The following is an 18,125-nucleotide window of genomic DNA, read 5'->3' on the forward strand; positions in this document are numbered from 1 at the left end:
CCCTAAATATCACTTGCAGATAAAAGGTACAAGCATCAGGATCCTGGACTGTCTTTTCCTTGGTGAAAATAGCCTCAAAATAACATCATAACTACCACATTCACACACCAGCACATATTCACATTCACACGAGGTTTTGCTGTGAGCTGCACAAATTCTGTATTTATTTTGATCAAGCATAAATTAATTTAATTAATTAGAACAAGCTGACATATAAGAGACAGAAAACCAAAATAAAGTTATCAGGGAATGGTAAAAGTTATTTAAACATTCTGTCATTCTAAACACATGCAATTTTAGAAATTCCACATTTGATATCTATTATTAATTTAATACTTATTTATCCTATGTATATGTGTGCATAGCTGTTTCTGGTTTACATTTTGATATTACAGATAACAGAAAAAAAATTAAGAAGGAAGTCACTGCATTTGTGGCTATCTCTGATACTTTCTGTTGTAATTGCAGATGGCAACACTTCATCATCGCAACTTCTTAAACATCAGAAAGGAAAACGTTTGGAAACATCAAGAACAATCTAAAATCAGTTGCTTCCCAGAGTCAACTAAACAGTATATTCAAAGACACAGAATTCTTACCAGTCAGGACTTCCAAATACTCATTTAAGCCAATAAATGATGGAATCATGAAAGAAAGAGAAAGACTACCAGATCCGAATAGGTAGTAAAATAATGAGAATACAAATTGCCAACAACCTTTCATGGAATGAGAAAGGTTACAAATGAGACACTAGTATCTGTTGACTAAGCCCCTAAATAGACCAATCCCATCAACAGAAATCTTGTATCTCAAGAAGGCGTGCTTTCTTCAGTGAACCCAAGCAATCAAGAAAAACACAGTATGTTTAAGTTTGGCAAGAAGACCACATTCATTCACAAAGTTTCAATATTTCACATAGGTGGCTTCTATACTGTTATAGAACATACAGTCTAAAACATAACAGGAAAAAAGTTAACACAGAAGTAAATTACAAAGCACCCCACTTTGGGACGTACTAAGGGAAGAAAACACTATTGATTCTGTTCAGACAGAATTTATAGGCTAAAGTTACTGATGAGAACACAGCATAAAACTCTTACTTTTCAACAATCACTTAGTGAACTACCCATCTTAAAAAAAGAAAATCTTGTCCTTTTTCTGTCCCCATTATTCTACTCATTTTCATTCTAGCAAAGTATGCAAAAACAACAACTATCAAATAGGAGATAGGAATGGTCAAGGGTAATAACCCTTTTATGTTAACATAAAAATATGGGCCGGGCGTGGTGGCTCAAGCCTGTAATCCCAGAACTTTGGGAGGCCGAGACGGGTGGATCACGAGGTCAGGAGATCGAGATCATCTTGGCTAACACGGTGAAACCCCGTCTCTACTAAAAAAATACAAAAAACTAGCTGGGCGAGGTGGCGGGCGCCTGTAGTCCCAGCTACTTGGGAGGCTGAGGCAGGAGAATGGCGTGAACCTGGGAGGCAGAGCTTGCAGTGAGCTGAGATCATGCCACTGCACTCCAGCCTGGGTGACAGAGCAAGACTCCGTCTCAAAAAAAAAAAAACAAAAAAACAAAAAAACCATAAAAATATGAATCAAATACAAGATTTAAAATATGAAAAGAATACACAAGTTACGCCAAAGGTAAGAACTTTCAGAAAGTCTCATTTGATTTATGTGAATTTTATGTACTTAACATTTCCAAACACATTATTTAAAAGATTCAAAGTTAGTCAACTGAAGAAAAACATTTCTTAAACCTATACTTACCAATGTTTTTCCATAAGATTATTCAGGCAGACTTACTAAATATATTGCACTTGAATTAAAAAACAATAACTTTAATGAAAACTGGTCACTTAAAAATGGATTTTTTGCAGTGTCTGAAGGCTTCCCTTTACTCAAACTCTGATAATGTCCACCAAGAAATTAAGGAAGGAAGGAAAACACTGAGACAAGAAAAAAGGGAATCCAAGGCATTTCAGAGTGACTGACATCTGAGCAAATGCCAAAGAACTGAACTCCATGCTCTAACAGAGCAACAAGAACTCAACTCCCTCCCCAAGACGTCCTTTTCCTGAACTGTTGTTTATTTGTTGGAGGAAAGGGGAAGGTTTTGAATGGTCTGTACTCCTAAACAGTATAGGAAGCCCACTTGCAGCCTGTATGTTGGCCAACTGCATCAACAGCCTTCCGCTTTAGAGAATGTGTAAAGGGAGATATTTTAAAGGTATAACTGATCAAGTCAGTTTAATAGACTGCATACAACATCATGTCACAATGTGAGATGACAGAGTGAACAGGGTCTCTTGGGCATTGCTAGTGGAGTGCAACATGGTACAATGTCTATTGAGGTCAGGTGACAACATCTATCAAAGTTACAAATGTATATAATATTCCTGTACAATGTGTAAACATACACTTTCATTTTTAGGCATGTATCTGCGAGAAACTCAATACAAAATGACTTATGTATAACGGGTTATTTACTACAGTATACTTATGCAATAGCAAAGCACAGTAAATAACCTTAATGCCCATCAATAAACATTGGCCCAGCTATACAAAGGAAAATTATCAAAGTGTTTCAAAAATGGACACCTTTTATGTGTCGGTCTGTAAGGATTGCCACGCTATATTAAGAAAAAAAAAATCCGCCGGGCGCGGTGGCTCAAGCCTGTAATCCCAGCACTTTGGGAGGCCGAGGCGGGCGGATCACGAGGTCAGGAGATCGAGACCATCCTGGCTAACACGGTGAAACCCTGTCTCTACTAAAAAATACAAAAAAAAAAAAAACTAGCCGGGCGAGGTGGCAGGCGCCTGTAGTCCCAGCTACTCGGGAGGCTGAGGCAGGAGAATGGTGTAAACCTGGGAGGCGGCGCTTGCAGTGAGCTGAGATCCGGCCACTGCACTCCAGCCTGGGCGACAGAGCCAGACTCCATCTCAAAAAACAAAAACAAAAACAAAAAAAGGTGAAAAGAGAATATGTTTTCATATTTGCTCATAAAAGCATGGTACCATGTGAAAGGAGCCACAGGAAACAAATAACTGTGGCTGCATACAGGGAGGACAGCTGGCTAAGAGACAGTTGGGGGAGAGAGACTACTATTTTGCATATGCATGTAAAATGTTTGATTTTGGAACTATGAATATATTACCTTTGCAAAATTCAAATAAATATTTTAAAAATTAAAAAAGAAATAATGTTATCAAATTAATCCCCCTATAGTCTGAAGAGTTATACTGCATCCCATGGGAACAGGGACGATTCGAATCCTGTGTCTCATACAGATGTTTAATGAACACTAATGATAATAAGGAATAGGGACAACTATCATCACCAACTCGAAAAAACAAAAAATCCTCTACAGCCTGTATGGGGTATCCTCACACCAGGATACACTCCACTGACGAAGAAACGTTTTATGTAATACCATAATGAAGAATATTTCCTCTGTATTTGAAAATGATTTCCAAAACTTAAAATAATTCTTGCATCAAATATCAATTTCTACCAAATATCCATGTACAAAAAAAGCTTTATTCAGAGAACTGAGGAAAATACTCCCCAAAAGCTATATACTAGGTATTACATATTAATAGATGAGAATTTGTAACATCCATATTTCATATACTGAACATGTAAGCAAACATCCATTATTCCTAGAATAAGAAAAAATTCATCTCCAAGAAAATTTTTGCCAGTTTGGGGTCCTAAATTAACAGTATAATTTATTTTCATTTGAATAAATATGAAAAACCCCTGGACTCTCTGAAGAAAAATAATTTAAACAGATAAAATCAGCTCACAAACAAATAAGACATGTAATATTTTATGGAGGGAATATTTAACTATGTTATGTTCAAGTCAATTGCTTATAAATTATTCAATATAATCAAATGGTTCGTTCAAATATTGTTTTTCCAATTTAACAAAATTTATGTCACTTTAGTTATATAAATATGAAGAGTTATTTAATATTTCCAGATAATTAAACATCTTAAATATTTAATTAAATATTTTTAGAGCTAATAGAGTTAACAACTATCTTGGGCCTCTAAGAACACTTTTTTGGCTTTTCCTTTTGTCCCACAAAAGTCTCACATAAGTAGCTCACAGCAGCTCTTACCCTCTGCCCCCTCACTGCCTCTACAAAGCCTCTGGAGAGGCAGGTGGCTTTCCCAACGCTACTGTGATCAATGGTGATAGAGCAGACACCACTGGACACAGGTCAGCAGGGACAGACTGAGTGTGCTCATCTTCTAACACTTGAATCCATGCTCAACTACAAAACATTCTTGAAGAAAGTTCACAAACAATTAAACTTAAGCACAAGAAAGGCTGTGCTCTCCATCATATCAAGATTTTAAAAAATAGGAACACTGCATTACTTTGAGAGAACTTACATTTCCCCCCATTTCTTGGTCTTTTGGTTTATAATCATTTTTTCTTTTTGTCATATGCAGATGCTAAGTTACAAGCAATAATGTCATCAAAATAGTACAACTATTTATGAGGTTTACAAATGTACATGTCTTCAGCAAGTTTTCATTTATTTACCTATAATCTACAGTTTATAGCTCATAATTAATGAAAATCACAAGATCACATTATATGGCATTATAAAAGAATCAATATAGTTCACCCAACAAAGATCCACTCATAATACAAGATATCAGAAAAAGTAAGGATATTATGAACTTTTTCCTTTCAGTTTATTGAAAGACTTATTTACCCAAAAGTATATGAGGGTTCACTAGGAGCTACAGTAAACAAGACAACGCCTGGGCCATTTTAGGACACCAAAACAGACAGAAACAAAGAGAAAAAAATAAGAAAGAAACAAAAGACAAATTTAGATTCATAAATATCACAGAGAAAAGGATGGTGAGCAAAAAGACAATAATGGAAGGCTCCAGGGATATCACCTGCCATTAAACGGGGGGATGGAGGAAGGTCCCTGAGGGGAAGATAGGTGACTGCATGAAAGCTAAGAGGGAACAAAGTGTGTGAACTGTGAGGGAGTGCAAGCCAGGCTGGTGCCACGATGAGACAGATGTTTGCCAGGGAGGACTGGGGTTGGTTGAGTCTATATGCTGATAGGAAAGTTCTAGCAGAGAGGGAGAAAAACAAGAGACATTCATGACTGCGTAGACAGGCGATTACATGCATGACTCCGCAGACAGGAGATTAATACAAAAGCAATATCCTAATACTGGGAAGGGTTGGGAGACAGGATGAGAGTGGAAACTTTGACATTTGAGAGGTCAGGGAAGCTTCTGCATGTGAGGAAGGGCAGGGCTCTAAAAATGGTGGTGAGAATCACACTTTCATTTTTTCAACGGAATAAAAAGCTAGGTCATAGGTAGGAAAAGAAGTGGTGCTTCTCAAAGGGTTAAACTTAATTCCAACACATATCAAGATTGCAATTCCATCTTACAATTTGGAAATGACAGTAACTTACAAAAAGAAAAAAGCTCAGTCTTCCAACCTTGCGAAGTTATGTATTAAAAATAAAAACATTTTTTAATTTTTTTTTGAGACAGAGTCTCACTCTGTTGCCCAGGCTGGAGTATAGTGGTACGATCTTGGCTTACTGCAACCTCTGCCTCTTGGGTTCAAATGATTAGCCTGCCTCAACCATCTGAGTAGTTGGGATTACAGGCATATGTCACCACACCCAGCTAATTTTTGTATTTTTAGTAGAGACAGGGTTTCATCATGTTGGCAAGGCTGGTCTCAAACTCCTGATCTTAAGTAATCCACCTGCCTCAGCCTCCCAAAGTGCTGAGATTACTAAAAATAATAACATGTCAAAAGTATTACATGCCTACTATAAAGGACAGTAATAATATTGACATATGAAATGAAACCCAAAAGCCTATGCTAACCCTACCCCAATACCATATTTTAATTTCTTCATAATTTGTTCAGCGATTTAAAAAGATAATCTACAGTCTCCTACTGACATTAGCGCACAGGAAAAAAAAATTAAAAATAAAGGAAAAACATGGTTCATATATCTCATATATCTACAGAAGTCACAAAAGTACTATAGGGCACGTATACCCAGGCCTCAGTGGTGGAAAGAAAACATAAAACCATTGGGCAAAATGTCTGAACACTGAAGACAGGAATTTTTTAGAGCCATTTCAAGACCATGTTGAAGGTAACTGGAAGAATCCTGGATAGAAATAGATTAAAAAGTCTATATAGCTAGATCATAAAATTCCAAAATTTAAAGATGACTTATAAAAGTGATTCAATTTCTACAAGCAGGCTTGTAGGACATAGGCAGTGAAAACAACACATTGTAGGCTGAAAATGTTAATGCAATTTCATAACCAGTATTTTTTAAAGAAACACAGTTGCACAGCTCATGGAACGTAGATGGAACGTAGAAATAAAGAACAAAATTTCAAAAGCAAATGACATACAGATGGGTGGGAATAAAAAGAGTTATAGTACAAAGCACGTATTCCTTCCATTGTCATATTTAATCACACAGCTCACAACAAAAATCTTTAAGACTGCCTGCAATGAAAATATGCAAAGGCACCTGAAGGTCAAAGTTAAAAATGAAAATGTATCTTTATCCGTACTGTAAGCTCTAAATGTCCAGTTCTAGCAGCAGTATTCACAGGTAAGAAAACCATCAGCTCCTAACAGATTTCCACTGAAGGTTTATCCACACACCACCAAAGATTTTTCACTCAGTAAAATTTCTAACTTACTTCCCCGCTGCTTGCAGGCTTTTAGCTCCATAGGCCAAAGCAGCAATAAATAAAGACAGTTGTAAAATTTGTTTTAAAGGATAAATTGATGAGTACCCCATTCAACTGGATACCCCAGATCCAAAAGCAAATGAGTGATGCCGTGGCCTCCAAACTCCATTCATATCACAAAGGGACCCAGATGCTTAGCAAGTGGCCAAGCAGAAGCCCTCATAAGATACTTAGCATTCTTAATGGTATCCTTACATTTAATCTTATTAAAACTACACACGCTCGCCAAAAACAAAAGGGAATATAGGAAATGGAAGCAGACACAGAGATTAACACTGATGTCATTTTTGTGTCAGATTATGTTGTTCAGAAAAGAACCAGAGATGATTTTAAAAGATTAAATTTTATTCTAATTCTGATAAGATGCCACCGAAGTAAAAATCAAATTGTGAAATGACAATGGGGGCTTTAGAAATACACCAGGGATGAAAATAAACCACCCCAGGATACCAAATGGTACTTCCAATACGGAAGGAGAAAAATAAAATTTAAGAAAATGAGATACCCAATACATGAGGGAGTTGTTGAGGTGTAACCAATAAACCTAATGTTACCTAAAAAGATAGGAAAGAAAACATCTTATGAGTGTCTTCATACACAAGAAACTGAGTCTGCACTGAAATGTGTGCTATGTCACTTCAGCTTTGCCTACAAAGTTAACATCTGCCAAATGGGTATGATCTTCCCTATTTTGTATACAACGAAAATGAAGTCCACATGGTTTATCTATCTTTGATTCTTTCCATACAACCAGTCTTAGGGGTCAGAAAACAGGATACACTCATTGGACGGGCAGGTTTCAAACCCTGAAACATGCTTCCCAGACTCACTATGTCTTGTGTTGTTAAATATATGGAAAAGTAAAATGCCATCTGGTATTCCTAAAAGTAACCCTGCACATGCCTGGAAGCTCCCCAGAAAATACATGTGTCCTTCTAAGAAGAACGTGCACCAGAGCTCCACACTCCGGTCCTGTGCTTCCACTGCGGTTTCTAGTCCAGAATTCTTGGATGATAAAAGCAGAAAATATGTAGGGATCATGGAAAATAATGTGTCCCATACATATAGGGTGTTTTCATCATTGTTTAAAAAAAAATTTTTTTAACACATGTGTTAGAATAGCAAGCATTCTATTATCAAAGCACAACAAAATAATCTGCTATTGGCATTAATATATCCAGGTAACAAGTCTCTTAAAAGGTTGTTCTGGTTTTATTTTGGGTGTTATTGTGAACATGACAGATTTCTCTTATAAAATAAAAGCTCCGGTATTTTATAACGAAAACTAAGTTTAATTTTAAAATAATCTTGATGTTTTTAGTTTCTACATTTGGTGTTGCTAGAGACAAACACAATTATTTTGCTTCTCTACAAATTTTATGAAGGTTTGCCAACTGGTAAATAATATTAAAAAATCCCCTTCCTTTTCACAGAACTTTCAGAATTTGGAGGCAACGGGCTTATTTTTAACCAAATAATAGGAACAGTCATTTGGATCCTCATTGACTACAGGCTACAGAATTAACAACCTCCCAAAAAACACATTTTAATTACTATCTGGCAGCATCAGAATCTATCCTTAAGTCTCACCAATGATGGCAGATAACATGAAGCCCTATCTATTCCTGTATCAGAATTTCTATAGCTCTTCCACGGTTTAATGCTGTGACCCCTCAGTCATTTCCCTGACCGATCTGAAGCTATTGTAATCAGATTGCTGAATAAACCACCTCCTACTGTAATTAAGAAAACACAGGCATTGGGGGAAGCCACGGTGGCTCAGGCCGGTTGTCCTGGCACACGAGGAGGCAAGGCTAAACGTTTGAGGCCAGCCTGGGCAACGTTTAAAAAGCCTCACATCTGTCACAAAAAAAAAAAAAGGAAGAAAGAAAAGAAAGAAAATACAGGCATCGTGGCTCACATCTGTAATCCCAGTACTTTGGGAGGCCAAAGCAGGAGAATCACTTGAAGCCAGGAGATTGAGACCAGTTTAGGAAACATAGTGGGACCCCACCCGTACAAAAAAAATTTTTTTTAATTAGTCAGGCGTGATGGTGCACATCAGTGGTCCCAGCTACTCAGAAGGCTAAAGCAGGACGATTGCTTGAGCACAGAAGTTTGAGGCTTTAGTGAGCTATGACTGCACCACTGCACTCCAGTCTGGGCAACAGAGCAAGAACCCTGCCTCTTAAAGATTAAAACAGAAAAAAGATAAGAAAAAATTATCATTTCATACTCCAGAAAACACCTTCTTTATGTCAGCTAGATAGTTCTAGATCTCAGGGAAATCAGAACTTTTTTTTTTTTTTCCCATTTAGAAAAGGCTAGTAAGCACTTGGGCAAGGAAGGGGATTTTCCTCTATGTAGGCAGATCAGTGGAAAAAAAAAACAACTCTGGTAAGTCGTGTGGACACAGGAACCACAGGTTGATCATCCCAGACACCCACCATTTTATAAGAACAAGCTAAAACCTAGGCAAAACTTACTTCCACAATTACATTGACTAGCCTGGAGAAAAGCACATTTTTTTAAAAACTGCCTCCATAAAACCTGGATATGCTGAAAAACGTTTTTTTCACTATTTTTAAATTTACTTTTGCCCTCAATCTTCAAGAATTTGGCTGTAAATTATAATGAAAACAAAAAATTAAACTCATAGAAACTTACCTTTTCAAATAATTTGTGAATATAACTTATATATTGTGTATTGTATTAGTCTGTTCTCATGCTGCTGATAAATACATACCCGAGACGGGGCAATTTACAAAAGGAAGAGGTTTAATGGAAATACAGTTCCATGTGGCTAGGGAGGCCTCACAATCATGGCGGAAGACAGGGAGGAGCAAGTCACATTTTCCATGGATAGTGGCAGGCAAAGAGCTCGTGCAGGGAAACTCCCATTTTTAAAACCATCACAGTTTATGAGACTTACTATCACAAGAACAGCATGGGAAAGACCTGCCCCCATGATTCAATTACCTCCCACCAGGTCCCTCCCACAATATGTGGAAATTGTGGGAGTTGCAATTCAAGATGAGATTTGGGTGGGGACACAGCCAAAGCATACCATGTATCATGTGAATACTGTTTATAATGCATAAATATTCTCAAAAGTATAAAGAAAAAGCATCACAGCTCCAGAAAGTGACAAAAGTATATAAAATAAAAAGGGAAAAGGCATCATCATTGCTCCCAAAACGCTGGCCTCTGAGACTTTGAGACTTGACACCGGATGGTGGGATTCCTTCGTGGCTGCCAAAGGTACAAAAGTGAGGTACACATTGGCATTGTATCTTCATCAATAAACATTTAAGTTAGTTTTCCCTCCAGTTTGCCTCAGTTTGTATAATCTCCAACTAAATGATGTTTTTCTTGATGGACAGAGCCCTAAAACATGAATTTTGCTCTAAAGGTCAGGGCAGTCATTCCCCTATAACAGAGTTTAAGCAGCGGTTGGAACATGCCTTGTGCCTCCTTGCTGTTTCTGCTAATTGGGCTCAGGCCTATTCATCAAGAGAAGGTTGTGAAAATGGCAGGCTCCCAATTAGCTTATGTTTTCCTTAAGGTCCCTCTACCTTCTGGTCCTAAATTCTTCCAATCATGTATCACAAAGTTCCTGCTGCCTCTTCTGTGGAATTTATTAGTTGCAATAAAGTGTGGGGATATAAGAACAAAGTCAGCTTATGACCTATTATCTGCCAATATCAAACTATATTCTATGCTGAGTCAGGGAAACAGTTACCATTAAAATGGAATTTGAACTTCTTAAAATACTGTCAAACATCAAAACTAAAAGTGTTGTTTTTTTGTTTGTTTGTTTGTTGAGTGTCAGAGTCAAAATTTCAGAAGCATAAAAATGTGTTCAAAGTAAGACAACTACAAACCATTTAGTTTTCAAACCTTTTGCTTTCTCTGAGATCTCCCCTCTTATGTCAAGATTGACATAAAAGGATGCTTAAGAGATACACAGTCCTCTACCTTGTGAGATGACTCTGATGTAGGATTCAGCTATGGGCTACTCTGAACAAGGTGATTAGTCACTGAAAACCCCGACTACTCTTTTAGGAAATCGTATTGTGCTTGCTGCTACAGACTTCTAATAAGATATATAACCTATCTTTTCTTACTGAAGTGAAACTAAGCAATATTCTTATAGAAAGAAGATTCACTATCCCCATAAGTAGGATCAATACCATCCAAAGAATAAGACACTCCAGACTTCTAGAGGGGCCGGCTAGCTTAGCACTTTAAAGCACTCTTTTGTCTTTCCATTCCTTCTGCTTATTCCCACTGGCAAAGCTGATAAGGTCATAACTGCCTTCAGAAACAGATAATGAGAGATAAGTACTAAGTAGAAAACAGAGCCAAAACAAAACCACTGGAGGCACATAAAATCTAGAACTCTGCTGACCTCGCTCCAGACCACACAATTTAAGGAAGATGGCCATCAGTTCTACCCTGCGTTCCCGCATTGGAAAGGCAGAGGGTTTTTTTTTTTTTTAAGCATACAAAATATTTTTTCATCTACATGATGCAATCCTCTTTATTATGTTTAATAGCAAAAACTAGAGAGAAAAAGAAAGCCTCAGAAGAGACATCAGGTCATTAAAGTCAGATGACTTCTGGGAATGGTTAACAGAATAAATCCATAATTAAATGGGAATAGTTGGAATAGATTTTTAGTGTATAAAGCATAACCTAAGACTCCTCTTCTACACAAACAATAGTGCTTACTTCTGAAAAAATCTGAGAGGGAGTTTTGTTTTGTTTCTGTGGTTCTTGTCCTCTTCAATAGATTTTACTTTAATTAATTATTCTGCCGGATGTGAAAACATCAATGGCTTCTACTCTTCTAGTATACAGTCTCGCTCAAATCAAACTGCAGGAATGGAGCATCATTTTTTTTACACTTAAGCCAAAGAAGATGTTTTTAGACTTAGGTACCCTCTCAGTCTACCTAGACAACTAACTCAAATAACTTCAACAGAAGCAAATCAATGCTCAGTCTTTGCTGTGTGTGGCTTCTCGATGCCATTCCTTTTGCTTAAAAAAGAAACTATTTTATAACAAAATTACAAAGAATATACTACTTCCTTAAAAACAGGTCTACAATGACAATAGAAAAATAAAAGTTATATCTTTATAATATAATTAAGTTGTATCATATTTTAGAAACCCTGGGCTACCAATCTTTTTCTACCAATTTTGGAGTTTAAAAAACAAACAAAAAAAAGGTCCTATTTAGCACATTCATATTCACCAACTTCTGGTTGTCACTCCCTACCCCTGCCCACACATCCCTTGCTTAACAGATGCGACTGTGTGCAGTGATGGGCAACTGTGTTTCAGGGAAGATAAACAAGTGGGCTCCCACCACAGCTCCAGCTCCAGGGGTCAAGCTCTATCCATCGAAACCTGTACTGGTGCTTTTACTCCCTTTGATTTTGACATGGGCAGAAGAGTAGGGCAATTCCAGCCGACAAACACAATCAGAGATCTGTCAGGAAGTTATTAGGAAAAATGTATTTGCTTTTAAAAAGAGCCACAAAAAGAAGACAAAGGCCCTGTTCCCCTTCCTTTGTGCAAGGATGTGGCTCTGAAAGAAAAGGACAAGCTAGAGCACAGAGCTAAGGTGGCCTTCAGGAAGGCTCCCTGAAAAAATGTGAGTGAAGTTGCTAAGCTACAGACTTAACCCCCACATCTTCCCTAGCTCCAGACTTCCTGCTACATATATGCCAAACATTTCCTCATTCTAGATTCCAGGTTATCTGCTACCGGTCCTATTATATTAATACGTTGAGTATTTCTAGGTACCAGGCCTGATTCTAAGCCTTTGGCGGGTATTGTATCACTTTACATAGCAATCCCTGAGACAAGGTCTACAAGTATCCCTATTTGCTGGATGAGTAAACTGATGTATGGACAAGTAGAGTAATGTGCCCAATCTCATATATGGTAAACAGCTAGTAACCAGTCAGTCTGACTCCTGGGCCCATGAGAAACTACCTAAATCTTAAAAACATTCATTTCAAAGTAATAATAAGATACCAATATCAATTAGTTTAAAAATCTGTATCATGTTGAGAAAATTATGTTTCCTTCAAAGAACTGCCATGGTTGTTTTATTATTTAAAATTATTTCCATCACACAATGTTTGTGTGCTAACACTTAATATATGATAAAATTAGGACATTTCCTGTGCCATCTGGGTGGGCAAGGCAAACTGTCCCTTTTTGCTATTTCATATTTGAATACCCTACATCCACAAAGTTATTTTAGGATCTTTATACCATAAAACATAGGCTGAGATGAAATATGTAAAACATTTATGATTTTATTCTACAGCTATCATTAATCTAAATTGAAAAACAATTTATTCCAGTATTTAGTCAACAAAATTATTAATAATTTTAAAAATTACTAAAGTAACTAAACTTTCTTTGAGCACTCACCTTGTTTTCCATCCACATAAACTTTTTAAAGAAAATAAGTTGGCTGGATGCGGTGGCTCAGACCTGTAATCCCAGCATTTTGGGAGGCCGAGGCAGGTGGATCGCCTGAGGTCAGGAGTTCGAGACCAGCCTGGCCAACATGGTGAAACCCTGCCTCTACTAAAAATACAAAAATGAGCTGGACATGGTTTTTGTACAGGCACATGCCTATAATCCCAGCTACTCGGGAGGCTGAGGCAGGAGAATCACTTGAACCGGGGAGGTGGAAGTTGCGGTGAGCCAAGATTGTGCCACTGCACTCCAGCCTGGGCAACAGAGTGAGTCTCCGTCTCAAAAAAGAAAAAAAACGAAAAAGAAAATAAGTGACCAACTAAACAAACATGTGGCTTTTTATTAAAAGCACTGAAAAATGCTCGATATCACTCATCACCAGGGAAATGTAAATCAAAAGCAAAGTAGGACATCACCTCATACTGTTAGGATGGCTGTTATCACAACACCAAAATATGGCCGGGTACAGTGACTCACGCCTGAATTCAGCACTTTGGGAGGCGGAGGCAGGTGTATCACTTGAGGTCAGCAGTTTGAGGCCACCCTGGCCAACATGGTGAAACCTCATCTGTACTAAAAATACAAAAAATTAACTGGGCATGGTGGTGTGTGCCTGTAATCCCAGTTACTTGGGAGACTGAAACAGGAGAACTGCTTGAACCCAGGAGGTAGAAGTTGCAGTGAGCCGAGATTGCGCCACTGCACTCCAGCCTGGGCAACAGAGCAAGACTCTGTCTCAAAAAAAAAAAAAAAAAGGCCGGGCACCGTGGCTCATGCCTGCAATCCCAGCACTTTGAGAGGCCGAGGTGGGCAGATCACGAGGTCAACAGATGGAGACCAGTTTAAGCCACATGGTGAAACCCCGTCTCTACTAAAAATACAAAAAAATTTAGCCAGGCGTGGTGGTGGGCACCTGTAATCCCAGCTACCCAGGAGGCTGAGGCAGAAGAATTGCTTGAACCCAGGAGGCAGAGGTTGTGATGAACCGAGATCGTACCACCCCACTCCAGTCTGGGCAACAGAGCAAGACTCCTTCTCAAAAAAATAGAAAAAAGAAAGAAGAAAAGAAAACAAAAACTCAAAATATAGTGATAGCAAGGATGCGAAGAGAAGGAAATCCTGGTATACTGCTGGTGGTAATGTAAATTGGGACAGCCTCTATGAAACAGTATGAAGCCTCCTCAAAAATAGAACTACCATATGATCCAGCAATTCCGCTTCTGCATATATATCCATAATAAATAAAATCACTATATCAAAGACATATTTGCAATTCCATGTACACGGAAACATAAATTCACAATAGCCAAGATATGGAAACAACCTAAGTGACCTACAACAGATGAATGGATCAAAAAAAATGTGATATACACTGTGTGTGTGTGTGTCTGTGTGCACATAAATGTATAAAATGGAATATTATTCAGCCTTTCATAAAAAAGGACATTCTGACATTTGTGACAACATGGATGAACCTAAAGGGCATTATGCTAAGAGAAATAAGCCAAACACGGAAAGACAAAATCTGTATGATTTTACTTATAAGTGGAATCTTGGAGGAGAAAGAAAATGAACTTATGCTAATAGAGTAGAATGGCAGTTACCACAGGGAGTGGGGTGTGAAAAAAGGAAAAATATTGGCCATAGGGTAAAAACTTTCAATTGTAAGATGAATGAATTCTGGAGACCTAACATATAGCATGGTGAGTCTAATTAACATATTTTATACTTGAAATTTGCTAAGAAGCTAGGCACAGTGGCTCATGCCTATAACCATGACACTTTGGGAGGCCAAGGCAGTAGGACTGCTTGAGGCCAGGAGTTCAAGACCAGCCTGGGTAGCAAAGTGAGACCCCCATCTCCACAAAAAAAAAAAAAAAAAAAAAAAAAATTTTAATTAGCTGGGCATGGTGGTGTATACCTCTAGTCCTAGCTACCAGGGAGGATGAGGTAGGAGGAACACTTGAGCCTAGAAGTTAAAGGCTACAGTGAGCTATGATTACACCACTGCACTCCAGCCTGGGTGACAGAGCAAGACCTTATCTCAAAAAAATTAAATTAAATTAAATTTTTAAAAATTTGCTAACAGAGTAGATCTCAAGTGTTTTCATCACATATACACACAAAATCATATCTATGTAATGTGATGGATAAATTATCTTGATTGTGTCAATCATTTTATTAATATATATATAATCAAAACCTCACACTGTACCCTTTAAATATATACTATTTTTACTTGTCAATTATACTTCAATAAAGCTGGGAGAAAGCACAATTAAAATTATAAAACACTGGGATTCCCTTCCACCAAAAAAACCCATTGTGAGTCAGTAACAAACAACTAAGGCATTAAAAAAAAACACTGAAAGAATTAACTCATCAGGTACATTCTGAGTCATCATATGAAAGGAGGACTTTTCTAACAGTGATGCAACAACTTTGTAAACAGTCATTCTTTCCAAGGCAGAAAACAATTATTTCTGAGTGGTAAACAATTCTGATTTCATGAATTGTAGGTGGATGCACTGCACAGTGAAATAGATAACTCTAAAGACTGATAAACCTAAAACAGGTCCTTGAAATTTATGAACGGATAAGTGCCCAAACATGACAAAATACAGTAATCTAAATTCTAAAACAACACCATAGGATATATTTCTCTTGTACAGTGAAGTTAGATAAAACAGAAAGTTTTAATTTGCATCTTCAGATCCTTTGAATTATTGCCTATCAAAGAAAAGAAGAGTCTTGAAAGTCTACTCACTCACAGCACGATTCACTGCCAAACATCTGCACCTCTGCATTACAAACTCTAAAGCCCTGAACCGTCAGAAACTACTGCAAATATTCATAACTGCTCACAATAAATCTGTGATCAGAGACCAACCAGAAATATCCTGCATTTATGTTAAACTCTGACATAGAGACTGGTACTTAACTAAAATTTGTTAAAATAATTTACTTTTAATCATCACCAATGATTGAGATGGGAGAAATATCTTTGGGCTATGGGACAGGATGTTACAGCAATGACGCACATATAAGGATTTGTCATGTTACCTGTTCTTGTTTCTCCAGCCACTTGCCCACCATTGGGTGACTGGCACTCAGAGACGAGCGAGCATTGTCTCTCTGAAATTGGTTAGACCAGTTACTAGTATCCCGTGGGAGGCTTCTGTAGTTTTCATCTTTCTATTCAAAAAGAAACAAAAAGGCGTCTTGTAAAAAACCAGACCTTGCAAATCAGTAATGCACCTGGTTTTTCAAAAGTAGCAGAAAAATGATTCTACATATTTAAAACATCTTTCCAATCCTATACAAAATAGCTGATTGAGAACATTCCACCCAGATTAGACCTTGGAATTATAACCATGTGCCGAGGACAGGCAAGTCTAATAATTACAGCAGGAAGGGCACACACAGCACACAACAGACACAACACTACACTTTGCACTCCTACCCAAATCAATCACCTAAACCAAGTACGTGCACCGAAAAGTGAACTTCTATATGAGACTTTCACTCTTTCTCAACTGGAGCATTTTCTCTTCTTCCCAGTCTCATAACTAAATTATGAGGTACCATCTTAATTCATCAGAAATGCTAAAAATAAGGAAGACTAATAAATTTGCCCTTTCTTCAAAGCCTTATGGTTTTGTGATTTTTGGATAAGAGATTTAGATTATCCAGGTTGTTTCTATTACCTACTTCACAAGTTAGTAGTCAGCATTAATTCAAGTATCAGGGGAAAAAACTGGCCTTTCACAATTATTTGTTACATAATAGATACATAATTGTTCACTGTGACATGAATATGACAAGTGATGTCTTTACATAAATAAATATTTATCAACTAAGTTTTTAATACTCCCCAGAACAACCAAATGCTACTTGATATTTCTTTCAAATAAAAAATTATAGTAACTTCCTTTGGCTTATGAGCTGTAAAACTTCATTTCAATGTTCTAAAAAGAAATGAGAAACCTAGGATAAACTAGGAGAGTCATACTTTTTAGTTCAATGACTAAATCTAAATCATCTCCTACAAGAACAAAGTAAAATATTACCGTTAGTTGGATCCACTTAACTCAGTACACCAAGTTAGAAGTACTAACATATTGTCCTTAGTAACACTGTTAAGAGTAATCTGGCTATAAGTATTACATGTGGGATTGATACTTACTCTTCATGTGCTAAACTATATGAACACTCAATACAAACACAGAAACAAAAAAGTGCAATAGAATAGGTTTGCAGTGTGTATAACTTAGTTATAGATCAGGATACTATTTGCTCTTCCTTCATGAGTTCCATCAGGGACTAAAACTTAAAAATGAATTCATAGTCTTGGGTTTATGTCAATATTGGGACATATGTTCAAACAAAAAAAAATTGATAAACATTTACCAACATAAACTTTGGACATGAAACTTTATAAACTTTAAGAATTAACCTGCAAGAAATAAAATCTTTAAAAACTCAGTAGCGAGATGGAACTTTAGCAGCAAGTTTTTTGTTTGTTTGTTTGTTTGTTTTTTAATAGAAATGGCAAGGAGAATACATGGACAAAAAACTAAGGAAGCAAACTAGAAACCAAAGTTCACCATATCTCAAGATACTAAGTCTCTCCTTAAAACTTAAGCTTCAGAAAAAAGGAAAGGAAATACTGTTTCATATGATAGTCCATAGATATAAGCTTATTCTGATAAGAATTTTTTATAAATCATAGAAATTCAGGTAAGTCATAAAGGGTAAACTTACTAACGACAGAACCTTATTTATTAGTGACAGAACCTTATGTGTCTACAAAGAGAAGGAGGATTTA

At 37.1% G+C, this 18,125-nt stretch overlaps 1 protein-coding gene across 50 annotated transcripts in view; it reads right to left on the bottom strand.

Moving 5' to 3' along the window:
* The window catches only part of PARD3 (par-3 family cell polarity regulator), a 717,956-nt gene that overhangs the window by 323,479 nt on the left and 376,352 nt on the right, over positions 1-18,125 (bottom strand). For 36 of the 50 annotated variants that reach the window (XM_028826179.2, XM_028826177.2, XM_077946197.1 and 33 more), the window contains one exon: positions 16,361-16,492. The exons of the other annotated variants lie outside the window; for them this stretch is intronic. In XM_028826179.2, coding sequence (XP_028682012.1) covers positions 16,361-16,492 — 132 coding nt within the window. The remainder of the gene's footprint in view (positions 1-16,360; positions 16,493-18,125) is intronic. 50 annotated transcript variants of the gene reach the window in all.

Source organism: Macaca mulatta, chromosome 9 (assembly GCF_049350105.2).
Source record: "Macaca mulatta isolate MMU2019108-1 chromosome 9, T2T-MMU8v2.0, whole genome shotgun sequence".
In the NCBI taxonomy this organism is placed as follows: domain Eukaryota; kingdom Metazoa; phylum Chordata; class Mammalia; order Primates; family Cercopithecidae; genus Macaca; species Macaca mulatta.